The sequence below is a fragment of the Chionomys nivalis genome, chromosome 1 (genome assembly GCF_950005125.1).
Source record: "Chionomys nivalis chromosome 1, mChiNiv1.1, whole genome shotgun sequence".
Lineage (NCBI taxonomy): Eukaryota > Metazoa > Chordata > Mammalia > Rodentia > Cricetidae > Chionomys > Chionomys nivalis.
Genome location: NC_080086.1, coordinates 58,779,700 through 58,794,293, shown reverse-complemented (window position 1 = coordinate 58,794,293; position 14,594 = coordinate 58,779,700). Strand labels below are relative to the sequence as shown.

General features: G+C 42.3%; 1 protein-coding gene across 1 annotated transcript; it reads left to right on the top strand.

Annotated features, from left to right (window-relative positions):
- Positions 1-12,925: 12,925 nt before the first annotated feature.
- On the top strand, positions 12,926-13,403 carry LOC130884292 (cytochrome c oxidase subunit NDUFA4). Its single transcript, XM_057785383.1, has one exon. The coding sequence runs from the start codon at positions 12,999-13,001 to the stop codon at positions 13,245-13,247; it is 249 nt and encodes an 82-aa protein (XP_057641366.1). The 5' UTR covers positions 12,926-12,998; the 3' UTR covers positions 13,248-13,403.
- The last annotated feature ends 1,191 nt before the right edge of the window (positions 13,404-14,594 follow it).

Genomic DNA, 14,594 nt, shown 5'->3' with positions numbered 1-14,594 from the left:
GTTACTTGACCTTTTTCCTTTGCAGCTCTTAATATTCTTTCTTTACTCTGTATGTTTACTGTTTTGATTATTATGTGGCAAGGGGACTTTTTTTTTCTTTTTTATTCTTTTTTAATTAAAATTTCCAACTGCTCCCCGTTTCCCATTTCCCTCCCCCTCCTCCCACATATTGCCCCCTCCCCCCGCTCCCCTCCCCCATCCCCACTCCACTTCTCCTCCCTCTAGTCCACTCCCCCTCCCTCTCGATACTGAAGAGCAGTCCAAATTCCATGCTCTACAGGAAGACCAAGGTCCTCCCACTTCTATCTAGGTCCAGGAAGGTGAGCATCCAAACAGGCTACGCTCCCACAAAGCCAGTTCATGTATTAGGATCGAAACCTAGTGCCATTGTCCTTGGCTTATTTGATGTTCTGTATGCTTCTTGTATCTTCATAGGCATATCTTTGTTTAGGTTGGGAAAAGTTTTCTTCTATGATATTGTTAAATATATTCCTGTGCTTTTGAGTTGACTTCTTATCCTTCTTCTATACCTATTATTCTTAGATTTGGTCTTTTCATGGTGCCCCATATTTCTTCAATATTTTGCATTAAGCTTTTGTTAGATTTTATGTCTTCTTTGATGGATGAGTCCATTTTCTCTATTGCATCTTCAGTGCTTGAGACTTTCTCTTCCATCTCTTATATTCTGCTGTTTATGTTTGCATTTGTGGTCCTTGATCATTTTCTCATAATTTCTGTTTCTATAATTCCCTTGACTTGTGTTTTCTTTATTGTCTCTATTTCAGTTTCCAAGTCTTGAATAATTTCTTTTATATGTTTGATTGCTTTTTCTTGATTTTCATTAAGGGATTTACTGATGTCTTCCAATTTTTTGTTTGTCTTTTTTCCTCCATTTCTTTGAGGGAATTTCTTATTTCCTCTTTAAGAGTCTCAAACATTCTCTTGAAGTTATTTTAGGTCATTTTTTTTCTGTTTTATCTATATGTAGTTGTTCAAGTCTTGCTGTAGTAGGATCACTAGATTTTCCTGGTGTTGTGTTGCTCTTTGTGATGTTGCATATGTTCTTACCTTTTCTACTTATCTTTTCCTCTAATTGGTGTGGTTGGGTCTGTCTGTGACTCTGGTGATTCATCTTCTAGGTGCCAGTGGAGCCAAGGCTCAGATGGTTGATACTCATGGTACAATCAGTGCCACAGTTCTAGTTACTCCCAGACCAATACCAGGACCCACAGAGGTCCTTGCTCAGGCCTACTCCCTCAGAGGTCCCAGACTCACGCCCAGACCCGCAGGGGTCCTGGCTCAGGTCTACTCCCTCAAAGGTCCCGATTCACACCCAGACTGTAGCCATCTCTGGTTCTGGCCTACTTGCTTCGCGGTTGCTTCCCTGTACCTGCTCCTGTGGAATTCACTGTCTCAGGTCTTCTCTGGCTCAGGGTGCTGGCTCAGTCCTGCCTCCACAAATGTCTCTGGTCTGGATCTGCTCCCACTCCTGTGGATCTTGCCACCTCAGGCCTGTTCCAGCCAAGGTCACTGGTCCAGTCCTGTTACTGCAAATGTCTCTGATCTGGATTCCCTCCTGCTCCTATGGAGTTCACCATCCCAGGCCCACTCCAGCCCAGTCCTGCTCCTGTGGGGTTTGCTGCTTCAGGCCTGTTGTGGCCTTGGTGGCTGGCTCAGTCCTACTTCAGTGGAATTTGATGCCTCAGGCTTGCTCTGGCCCCAATCACTGGCTCAGTCCTGCTCCTGTGGAGTTCACTGCCTCCTGTTTGCAATTTGATAGAGGAGGAAAGATAGAGAAATTGTACTGGCTAGTTTTATGTCAACTTGACACAAGCTAGAGTCATCAGAGGAAGGAGCCTCAATTGAGAAAATGCCTCCATGAGATCCAGCTGTAAGGCATTTTCTCATTTAGTGATCAATGAGAAAGGGCCCAGACAATGGTGGGTGGTAGTCCTTGTTTCTTTAAAAAGGTGGACTGAGCAAACCATAGGATGTAAGTCAGTAAGCAGCATCCTCCATGGCCTCTGCATCAGCTTCTGCCTCCAGGATCCCGTGCTGTTTGAGTTCCTGTCCTGACTTCCTTCAGTGATGAACAGAAATGCTGAAGTGTAAGCCAAATAAACCCTTTCCTCTCCAACTTGCTTTTTGGTCATGATGTTTTATCACAGCAATCAAAATCCTAATTAGGACAAATTGGTACCAGGAGTGGGGTATTGTTGACCCCATGTTTTTGGGAGGATCATGGAAGGACTTTGGAAATTTGGGCTAGAGAAGCCATTGAGTATTGAGACTTCAGTGAGATGTTCTGTGGGAACTTGGAAGATAAAAATACTGAGAGAAGTGAAAAGGATGGAAGCCTGCCTGGCAAAATTTTAGAGGGAAGTTTAAAGGTTCAACCAGGGTCATTTGCTATTTTGAATTAAGATCTCATAAATAAAGGACATTGAGCCTATAATTCGTGATCCTAGAGAAGCTAAATAAGAAGGTGAACCCAAAGAAAAACATATAGGCATCCTCCTGAATATTAACCTTCATCAGGTGAAGAAAGGAGACAAAGACAGAGACCCACATTGGAACACCGGACTGAAATCTCAAGGTCCAAATCAGGAGCAGAAGGAGAGAGAGCACGAGCAAGGAATTCAGGACCGTGAGGGGTGCACCCACACACGGAGACAATGGGGATGTTCTATCGGGAACTCACCAAGGCCAGCTGGACTGGGTCTGAAAAAGCATGGGATAAAACCGGATTCACTGAACATAGTGGACAATGAGGACTGCTGAGAAGTCAAGAACAATGGCAATGGTTTTTGATCCTACTGCACATACTGGCTTTGTGGGAGCCTAGGCAGTTTGGATGCTCACCTTACTAGACCTGGATTGAGATGGGTGGTCCTTGGACTTCCCACAGGGCAGGGAACTCTGATTGCTCTTAGGGCTGATGAGGGAGGGGGACTTGAATGTGGGAGGGGGAGGGAAATGGGAGGCGGTGGTGGGGAGGAGGCAGAAATCTTTAATAAAGAAACAAATAAATTAATTAAAAATAGATCTTGTAGTTAGCTGGGGTTATCCTGTGGTTAGCTGGGGTTGAAGAATCAGCTGTGATTAAAAAGATACCAGAACTAGTAAAGCAAAATTTTGCTTTCCTGGGCTATTTGATTCTGGCTGGCTGGAGCTAAGAAATTAGTGGTGATGAAGAAGAGACCAGCACCACTCAGGTGAAATCTTCTGGAAAGTGTTTCCTGAGAGCACAGGAAAGTTGTGTTCCAAAGGTGGCCAAGGTTGTACCTTGTGCTTTCAGTTGGACTTGGTAATTTGTAAGTATTGCACAGACTTTGAAGGCATGAAGGTGTCATGGAAAGCTGCTGAGGACTGGCATTATGAGAGGTCAGGAAAGGCCATTGGTGAAGGTGCAGCCTCAGTGGCAGTTGAAGGCCCAGGACTGAAGGAATCATGCAGAGAAGTTGAGGCTTGGCCCCATGAAGAGAACCCATGAGAGGCAATTGGTGAAAGTGCATCCCAGTTGCAGCAAGCGACCCCAGCATTTTGGAGATGCTTGTACCATGGGATGACCACCAAGAACAGCAGCAGCAGTGGAGTGGAGCTAGCCAGAGCCTAGAAGACAAGCTGTGTGTGCTGCAGAGGGCAGAACTGTAGAACTGACCCAAGCCTTTGGAGGAGTCCAGAAAAATCATGAGTGAATCCCAGATAATTGAGTATTAAGTTATTTATACTGTTTTGCTCGGTTCAGATTGTGTCAGTGCCCTGGTTCTTCCCTCTTGAAGAAGGTATTTAATTTTGATTTTTAAAGAAGCCCACAACTGAAAGATTTGAACTTTTAAAAGAGATTGGATATTTTAAAGAGACTGAAATTTTAACGTGTTTGAATTGGTAAAGACTGTGGAGCTTATAAAAACTCTAATTTTAATGTAAGATGAATAAGAAAGGAAGGGGTATGGCTTAATAGTGATGTTTGTCAAGTTGTACTGGGCGGTTTTGTGTGTCAACTTGACACAAGCTAGAGTCATCAGAGGAAGCTGAGGAAATGCCTCAATGAGATCCAGCTGTAAGGCATTTTCTCATTTAGGGATCAGTAAGGGAGAGCTCAGTCAAACACGGGTGGTGCCATCCCTGGACTGCTGGTCCTGGGCTCTATAAGATGAGCTGAGCAAGACATGGGAAGCAAGCCAGTAAGCAGCATCCTCCACGGCCTCTTCATCAACTTCTGCCTCCAGGATCCTGTGCTGTTTGAGTTCCTGTCCTGACTCCCTTCAGTGGCGAACAGCAATGCTGAAGTGTGAGCCAAACAAGCCCTTTCCTCTCCAACTTGCTTTTTGGTCATGGTGTTTTATCACAGCAATCGAAATCCTATGACAGAAGGGAACCTTAATTGAAAAGATGCCTCCATAAGATCTGGCTGTAAGGCATTTTCTTTATTAGTGATTGATGGTGGAGGGCTCAGTCCATCATGGGTGGGGCCATCCCTGCACTGGTGGTTCTGGGTTCTATAAGAAAACATACCAAGTGAGTCATGGGGAACAAGTCCACAAAGAGCATTCTTCCATGGTCTGTGCATCAGCTCCTGCGTCAGGTTCTTGCTGCTTGAGTTCCTGTCCTGACTTCCTTCAACAATAAACAGTGATGTGGAAGTGCAATTCTAATCAACTCCTTTCTTCATAAGTTGTTCTTATCATGATGTTTCATCACAGCAACAGAAACCCTAACAAAGAAATCTCGAGTGGGAATTGCCCTTTCTCTACATACATTCTCTAGACATCTAGGGGGGCAACTCTAGCCTACAACAGGGAGCAACTGGTGTAGACTAGTCTATCCCAGGAAGGTGTGGGACCCAGTAGTGGAACTTTTTTTTTTAACCCATGGATCATGTCCCACCATCTCTAACTTCCTCCTATTTCTGCCCATTAAGCCTACAGGACCCTGGTCCCTGGTTCTTCATAGTTCCTCTTAAAGCCCAAACATCTATGATAGCACCTTCCATTAAAATGAAAGGTTTACCATCTGATATCTTGAAAAGGGTTTCCATGAAATAACAGAAGTGGATTAACTCTAAGCCAATAGTTGTTTGCCTGGAGAAATACTGAAACAAATCTCTTCTGGCCCCTGAAGTATCCATTTTGGAAAATACATGTTCACATTCTCAAGGACCATCAGATATAAAATGTCCCCAGTGAGTGTCTGTGAGAATGCTGAGCTACTATAATAACATCATCTTTTTTGTCTTAATTCTTTTGGTCAAGTTGAAAAGGAATAAGGTGGGTAAAGCACATGATGGCTGTGTGAGAAAGAAGTATTGGGAAAAGGGGAGACTGATAATGAGGAATGAGCCGGGAGAAAAGGGGCACAGAAAGGGCAGTTGGGAGGGTCTGGGTAATACACTAGAAGACAGTCAATAAAGAATGTTTCTTTTATGGACCTTGCTCCAGCTTCCATAAGGAAAGCTGTCCAAGGATCCTATATCCAAAGAGATCAACTAGATGTCTTAGAGCTGGGATCAGTACTCTCCTATCTGGCAGGTGTATGACTGCTTCCTAAAGGAAGGTGGGTTGCAATGCTTATTATTTTAGAAGTGGTGGTAAAACCCCTCCATGGTTTCTTCCTCTTATAGGCAGGGAATCTCCGTTTAGATGTATGAGGAGATTAGGTGCTGTATTCCTCCTAGTCCTCAAACTCCAAAATAGAGGGGGATTCTGACTGAGGGAATCAACCATGTTAATTGTATCTAGGGGGATCCCTAGCTCTACAAGGTTACATGAACTAGCAGAGGACCACAGTCATCCCTGAGTCCTCCATCTTGATTTTCAGTCAGCTATACTGATCTTAGGTAGAAGCCTTCAAATCTCAGTGGGGAGAACTTTATTTTTATAAAAGGTTTTTTTAATTGTTCTTATTGCACTATACATTTTTCTCTGCCTTCTTCCTTCTTCCCCTCTCCTCTTCTACCCTCTCCCATGATCCCCACACTTCCAATTTACTCAGGAGATCTTGTCTTCTTCTCCTTCCTATTTAGATCCATATATGTCTCTCTTAGGTTTCTCTTTATTGTCTAGGTTCTCTGAGGTTGTGGAATGTAGGCTGGTTTTTCTTTGTTTTATGTCTAAAAGTCACTTATGAGTGAGTACATATTATATTTGTTGTTCTGGATCTGGGTTATCTCACTCAATATGTTTTTTTATCCATCTATTTGTCTGAAAATTTCAAGATGCCATTATTTTTTATGGCTGAGTAGTACTCCATTGTGTAAATGTAGTATGTTGGGAGAACTTTAAATCCTAGCTAGTTCCCACAAATGGTATGGGTGTTCTTGGGTAAAGGATAGCCATTGGTACCATGGAGTTCATTCTGTGGAGGATGGATGTCGGTGTGCAGCCTCAATGGGTTTGTATGTCCAGGGTAGGGGGTGGGTGGATTAGAAATGTTAGGTAGATGAAACAGAGATACAAAAGGAAAGGAACCCAGTGAATATTGAATTTGCCTATGTTTATTCCTCATGATCTTTAAATACTCAAACCCAAAAGGTGAGTGGGGGAGAGTAAGACTTCTTTACCATGACACAAACAAGGAACAGAGTAATTACCTATTTACTGCCCGAAATATCAGGTAACTATATCCTGAGTTAAGGATTCTGTTGTTTAGGCAGGACACACAGTGGCCTTACCTTAGGCCAAGAATCCTGTAGGCAGCCACACCCTGGGTCAAGTCACCTGTCTTGATGGAGCAAGAATAGGCCTGAATTCTTTGATCTTTGGTTAAGGTAGTACAAATCTATATCCATGGGCTCTGACAGATGGACAAAGAATTGTATGTTCTGGAGAGAAAAGAAGACCCACACAGGAAATGATCGTAAGAGGGAATTAGAGTGGTGGGTGAAGAGAGGAGGTAGAGATAGGTCTAGCTACAGAAGGAGGAAAACCTGTCAAAAATGATGAAGTTTATAGAGCAGTGTCTTAGTCACTGTTCTATTGCTGTGAAGAGACAGCATGACCAAGGCAATTCTTATAAAAGAAATTAATCTTATAAAAGCATTTAATGGGAGCCTTGCTTACAGTTTCAGAGGCTTAGAACATTATCATCAAGGCAGGGAGCATAGCAGCTGGCAGGAGGTGGGCTGGAGAAGTAGCTGAGAGCTACCTCATGACCCACAAGCAGAGAGAAGAGGGGAGAGAGAGAGACTGAGCCTGGCATGGGTTTTTGAAACCGCAAAGCCTACTTCCAGTGACACATTCTCCAACAAGGTCACACCTCCTAATCCTTCTAATCCTTTCTTTCTTTCTTTCTTTCTTTCTTTCTTTCTTTCTTTCTTTCTTTCTTTCTTTTTTTTGGATTTTCGAGACAGGGTTTCTCTGTGGTTTTGGAGCCTGTCCTGGAGCTAGCTCTTGTAGACCAAGCTGGTCTTGAACTCACAGAGATCTGCCTGCCTCTGCCTCCCAAGTGCTGGGATTAAAGGCGTGCGCCACCACCGCCCGGCTTATAGTGCCACTCTCTGGTAAGAATTCAAACATAAGCTGGGTATGGTGGCACATGCCTTTAATCCCAGCACTCAGCAGACAGAGGCAGACAGATATCTGGGAGTTTGAGGCCATCCTGGTCTACACAGTGAGTTCCAGAACGGGTTCTAAAGCTACAGAGAAACTCTGTCTCGAAAAAAGAACAACAACAAAAAAGAATTCAAACATATGAGACTATGGAAGCCATTCTTATTCAAACCATCACAGGTAAACAGCTCTCATCAAGGGGGTGGGAGGGGCCCCAGAGGTGGGAGTACACACTGGGGTCTGGGTCATGTTTCTCTTCTCCCTTCTGGTCTTCCTCTCCTTCTTTCCTCATTGGTCCCAATCACCAGCCATTGGTCAATGTCCCAATCCCTGGTGAGGAGAGAGCAAAGGGAGGTGAGAGCCTGTTAAATAGGTAGTCCCTGTTTTCCAGATTGGTTCAAGTTCCTTTGACCCTCCTAGAGCACATCAAGGCAAGGCATCCCAGGCTGTATCATTTCTTGCTCTGAAACTTTGCTGCTTACAGAACTCAATGCATCAACTAAGAGCATCTCTTCGGCAGGTTCCAAATCACTTTGCTAGTTTCTAGTTCACAGAAATACTTCAGTATATAGGTGAATTCATGGTGTCAGAATAGCATAGCGGTTACTTGGGATGGGGGAAGGAGACTGAGAAGTTAGCACTTAGTAGGTGCTGGTGGTGGTGCTGAAACAAGTTGGAAGAGTACTGATGGTCACACAACATAGTGATTGGAACCAACAGCAGAATCACAGGCTTAAAATACGTTTAGCCAGGCATGGCAGTAGCTTCTCGGGGAAGCTAGGTGTGTAACTTTTCTTGAGGAGAGTTGAGAAAACATCTATTCATTCCCAAATAAGAGGACTGATGATAAAGAGTTCCACCCGAGTTGAGATTAGTGGCTACAGGGATGTAACCTGTTAGGAATGTAGGCAAGGTATTACTTTCAGGACCATGGATGACTCAAAGGCAGCTGCATCACTGAACAGCACACCCTATCCCGGGTGACAATGTATAAAAGCTGCCTGCTGGAGTCCTGCCTGAACTGTAGGAAATCCAGCTGCTTGGAGAGTCTATCTCCCAACAGTTGTTGCTGCTCCTACAACCTTGGAGGAGCAGCCCGGGCACTTGGAACTTTCAAGAGTGTGTCCTGACATGTATTTACATCCTATCTCCTAGAAGTTTCATTTATTTTCTGAGTTGTTTTGTTGCTTGACAGGATCTCCCTATGCAGCTTTGGAGCCTGACCTGGAACTCACTATGTAGACCAGGCTGGCCTTGAACTCACAGAGATCTATTAGCTCCTGCCTCCTGAGTGCTGGGATTAAAGGTGTGTGCCACTACACCACTGGCTGTTTACTGAGTTTTACAGAGGGGTGGTTTGATTCAGAGAAACACAACACGGAGACAGGAGGACTACTTGAGTCTAGAAGCTGAAACTTAGTGAGACCATGTCTCTAAGGAAATAAAAAAATGGGTTTAAACAACACATTTTGTTATGAATATTTCAACACAGAAAAGGTCCAGAAAAGTCTACTTTATTCTAGCCCACCATATAAATTGTTCCTTCATGCTGACTCCTCTCTCTTCCTATTCTCTTCTTTTCAGTTTTTTACAAGGCAGGAAAAATATTTTCTCATATTGTTGACAATAATTTCTCAGCTTAGCAAGGCTTTTTGCTTCTGCACAATCAATGTAATATTAGACCTTAAATCTTCAAATGCCTTGGGTGGCTTTTATGGCCTTGTCACATTTATAGAAATATATTTTGCCTTCCTTCTCTCTAAGTACACACCTTCTGGAAGCACAAAGAAACAGCCAAACGTGTCAATTTCACAGCTCCTTCTCTTTTAATCAGATGGCATCGCATGGAGTAGGAATATTTCCCAGGGGATGTGTAAGTACTCAGTCTGCCTAACCGTAGTGCACCCAATAGCCTTATCAACTCGTTTTAAAATAGACTGTACACAAAGTCAAACTGTAGCCTGAAAATTAACATCCTTCTTTTTAAGAATGGAGACGCTGGCATCAACACACCTAGTTGAATTGTAAGGGAAATTAGTTACAAATCTGTTTTTCTATTTGTTTGTTTTCATTTTTTTTTTCAAGACAGGATTTTCTGTGTAACAGTCCTGGGTATCCTGGAACTCGCTTTGTAGACCAGGCTGTCCTCGAACTCATTGAGATCCACCTGGCTCTGCCTCTCGAGTGCTGAAATTAAAGGCATGCACCACCACCACCTGGCTCTTGTTTTTTATTTTTTTAAAATAATCTTTTCTCATTTTACCTACCAATCCCAGTTACTACTCCCTCCTCTCCTCCTGCTTCCCCCACTCTCCCCACCCCACTTCCCCATTCACTCCTCAGGTTAGTCTGGAGTCAGTGAGCTCCCACTAGTTCAGCTAGGTCAGCTGTTTCTGTGGGTATCACCATCATGGTCTTGACCCCTTTGCTCATATTATTGCTCCTCCCTCTTTTTGACTGGACTGTGGGATCTTGGTCCAGTGCTTAGCTATGAATCTCTGCATCTGCATCCATGCTGGATGAAGGTTCTGTGATGACAATTAAGGTATCCATTATTCTGATTAGAGGGGAAGGCCAGTTCATGCATCCTCTTCATTATTGCTTAGGGTCTTAGCTGCGGTCATCCTTGTGGATTCCTGGAATTTTCCTAGTTTCATAATGGCTCCCTCAAATAGTTTATTAATTTTTGAGACAGAGGCTTATGTATCTCATGCTGATCTTGCACTTACTGTGTACCTGAAAGCGACCTTGAAAGTCTAATCCCCCTGCCTCTACTGCCTGAATGCTAGCATTACAGACATCCACCAGCATACCTAATTCATATTGTGCTGGAGATCCAACTCAGGGATTCAGGCATGCTAAGCAAGCCTGCTACTCACTGAAACACATCAAACGCCCCCTAATCTGTTTTAAATAATGCTAAACTTATTGTAGAACCGATATGTTGCCACCCAGATTTCTACACTTGAAGGGCTCACACCTCCAAAGGTAATATTCCTAGCAGGTCTTACTAAAAAGTTCTCTCCAAGGGAGGAATAGGAGATGTTCTAGGGAAGTGGACACTACAAAGAGACTCTTGCGTCCCTATGCTCACTCTGACTCACTGTTTGCTAATGGCTACTTTCTGAAGCCTAGACAGAAAGACAATAACTTAGTAGCTAATCTATTTAATTATCTTTTGAGACAGGGTCTCTAGATCACATGCGGGTCCTGAACTTACTACGTACCCTGAGGCTATTAGAATTGTTGAAGTTCTTGTAGAGAAAACTAGTGAAAGAATTTTCCATACAAGAGCTGGAGAAAGCGCCTAGAAACCCAACCTGGGACATCAGTGATAAAGACAAAGCTGGAAGGGAACAGAAAGGCTTTGAGTCACAATCACCTGTGATGCTTATGATAAACCTTGATAATTATGGAGTCTCCTAGAACTGTGTATGGTGATAACCCTTATTTGATGTGGTTCTTCTTGTCTTCTAAGCACTCTCCTATAGAACACACACATACACATATGCACACATGCATGCACAAACGCATACACACATACACACACACTAATGCACTCATAGGGAGACAGAGGAGGAGCAAGACAGAGTTATCAGAGTAACCGAAGGCCTCTCTTGTACAACACTGGCAGTTAAAACCTGGTAGAGCCATTGCAAGACACAACGACCTAACAATCCTATGTTCAGGTCAACAAAAGATAGACAAATGTTAAAAAATAATAATACCCTTCTCAATGGAATAATTACTGTTCAAAACTAACCACAGACAGAGCAAAGACCTCAAGACAGAGAAAGAGGAAGAGGGATGAAAATCACTCAACAGGACGCAGTCACGTTGTAACCACAAAACTGATATTTGTTAAAGCCACAACACAGACCCAGCTTTGTACAGCAGACTACAGAAGCTGAATGTATACAGCAAAAGTCATTATAAAGCCAAGGGGGACTTTATGAACTTATTGTTATAACCATGCCTTTCTTGATATTTTAATTAGCTTATTCAGCAGAGAGAGAAAAAGAACATAAAGGAATAAAAAGCATGTTCAACAAATGTGATGTAATTTATACTTAACAAAGTTTGCATCCATTGAATAAGAGAAAAGTACATCCTTTCCAAAAGTCCAAGAATACCCATAAAAATCACCTTAAGAAAGTGATATAAGGGGTTAGAGAGGTGGTGCAGAGGTTAATAGCACCAGCTGCTCTTCCAGAGATCCTGAGTTCAACTCCCAGCAACCATGTGGTGGATCACAACCATCTATAATGAGATCTGGTGCCCTCTGGCCTGCAGACATACACGCAGGTAGAACATTGTATAAATAAATAAATAAATAAATAAATAAATCTTTTAAAAAAGAAAATCTGTCTCAAACAAACAAAAAAGAAACCAATAGTTTACAATTATAACCCAAAAATTTTCAATACATAATAAATAAAATTAAACATAAATGATTTTAAAATGTCCTACCTGCTTGGACATAAAAAGGCAGCTGCTACTAATCTCTGGATTAAGAGAAAATCAAAAGAAAAATGACCAGTTTTCAAGGAGTAAAACACAGGAAATATCAGCCCAGAGCAAAATTTATAGCTGTGGGTATCTTACTGTCAAATAGAACAAAAAGGGTTCAAGGCTGTACTTTAATATATATATTTAAAAGATCAACAAATAAAACCAAAAACATCAAGAAGAGGGTTGAAAGAAGAACGTCAAAGGTAATAAAATAGCATAGGTAGATGGAAGGAAGGGTATATCCAAACCCTGATTCCTGGCAAAGACTAATGAAAGAGACAGTTTCTTCAAGATTCTAATTAAGATGAACAAGAATGATAGAAGGACAGTGAACAGAACCAACTAAGATTAGGACAACGGAAAGAGAAGAGAGTACAGATGTAGGCCTGATGCAATAACCTCAGAGCAACTCGGGTGACAGCTTTTCACACTTAGAAGGATAAAGTGCTAGGAGTAAAATCATGAGCACATTATCAAAGGGAAGCTGGTGATACTGATAAGAGCTCTATCGCACTTTTAAAATAGCTATAGATGTTTAAGAGACATTAGCAAAATTTAGATAAGGACCATATGGTAAGTGATATTCTAAGGTTGCTAATAACTCCTTTTGCTATGAGAAGCTAAAACTTTCACACTATTCAGGGATAAAACATGATGCCTGGGGCTGGAGAGATGGCTCAGAGGTTAAGAGCACTGGCTGCTCTTCCAGAGGTCCTGAGTTCAATTCCCAGCAACCAAATGATAGCTTATAACCATCCATAATGAGATCTGGTGTCTCCTTCTGGCCTGCAGGCGTACATGTGGACATAACACTATATACATAATAGATAAATAAATCTTAAAAAAAAAACATGATGAGCCGGGTTGCAGAAGACGCTTGGTGTGCGTCCCACGCTGGTTCTCCTGTCTCCGTGGAGGTAGGACTCTGCCGCAAACATGCTCCGTCAGATCATCGGGCAAGCCAAGAAGCATCCCAGCTTGATTCCTCTCTTCGTATTTATTGGAGCAGGAGGTACTGGAGCAGCACTGTATGTGATGCGCCTGGCATTGTTCAATCCAGATGTCAGCTGGGACAGGAAAAATAATCCAGAGCCTTGGAACAAACTGGGTCCCAATGAACAATATAAGTTCTACTCAGTGAATGTGGACTACAGCAAACTGAAGAAAGAAGGCCCTGACTTCTAAACCATGAAGCTCACCATAAAGCTGCTTATAATGAAGGTCTTTCAGAAGCATCCGCACAATTTTCCACTTGACCAGGAAATACTCCTCTGAATGCATGAAATCATGTTGATTTTTTGGAGTTTATTAAACTGATGAATAAATCTTTGAAACTTGAAAAAAAAAAAAAAACATGATGCCTACAACTTTATGTACCCACATGTTCACTCCTTCTGTGTTGTTTTCGTTATAAAAATTATAGTAATCAAAGTAACATGGTGCTAGTGCCAAGACAGACATAGTGTTTAGTAGAACAGACCAGAGAGCCAAGACCCAGATCCACATACACAGATGATGAAATTCTGACAAAGGATCAAAGGCAATGCAAGCATGGTAAGTCACTTCCCACTGAGTAATGCCAGGACAATTAGATTTGTATATGCAAATGGTAAACCTGTAACCCTGTCTCCAATCATTGCAACCTAATGCTATAAACACTATAGAAGAAAGTAGGAAGAGAAAAATCTTTATGACCTTAAGATAGGCAAAGATTTATTAGATACAGTGCTAAAATTCATAAAAAATAAATTTATTCATTAATTCATCAACAGGCATAATTTTAACTTTGCATAATTATCCATTCTGTGAAGAAATAGATAGCATAACAATCTCAATACACAGGTTATGACATCCTAAGAAGAATGGTGTTGGTGTAATATATTTGCTGCTCCCATCCTAAGACACAGGTTATGACATCCTAAGAAGAATGGTGTTGCATGTATGATATTCCCTGTTCCCTTCTCACCTTTCAGCATCTGATTCTACTATAATCATTTCACTACAGAGGGCCTCTGTATGTATCTACCACAGAAAAGGACTTTAGTCAACATAAACAAAAATAGAATAGGGAAGAGGTGGTGGCATCTACAGGATGTGTGGAGAGCCTGCAGCAATACTCTCCTTGTTAGGACTGTCCAATGAACTTCTATAGTCTGGCGAGCTGCTTCGGGAAACCAAGGCTGGGATGATGGGGCTCACTCTGCCTTCCAGCCCCTGGTACTTTGAGTAGATGAGCATTAGGCTTGCTTTTGTTAAGTCAAGCTCTGCTAGTGATCCAGGACAATTCACTTGGTATGTATGGGAGAGATGAATTCTTCCCAAATGCACCAGGGTATGTAATCAGGAGAAGTAGGTTGATAGATGACCAGGCAGGAACCACCTTAACTTTTCTGCTGTGCTTGGAGTCTTCCCAAGGTTGGAGGGTTGCTGCCTTTAATGGGTCTGACCTTCTTCAAGTGCTATTCTAGTCCTACTGGGAATGACATCAGTGTTAATGACTGGGAATTCTTCATAGTCGTCAGACTATAAAAC

What these genes read in the sequence shown, in the direction of transcription:
- LOC130884292 (XM_057785383.1), top strand. Translation starts at nt 12,999, where the DNA reads ATGCTCCGTCAGATCATCGGGCAAGCCAAGAAGCATCCCAGCTTGATT.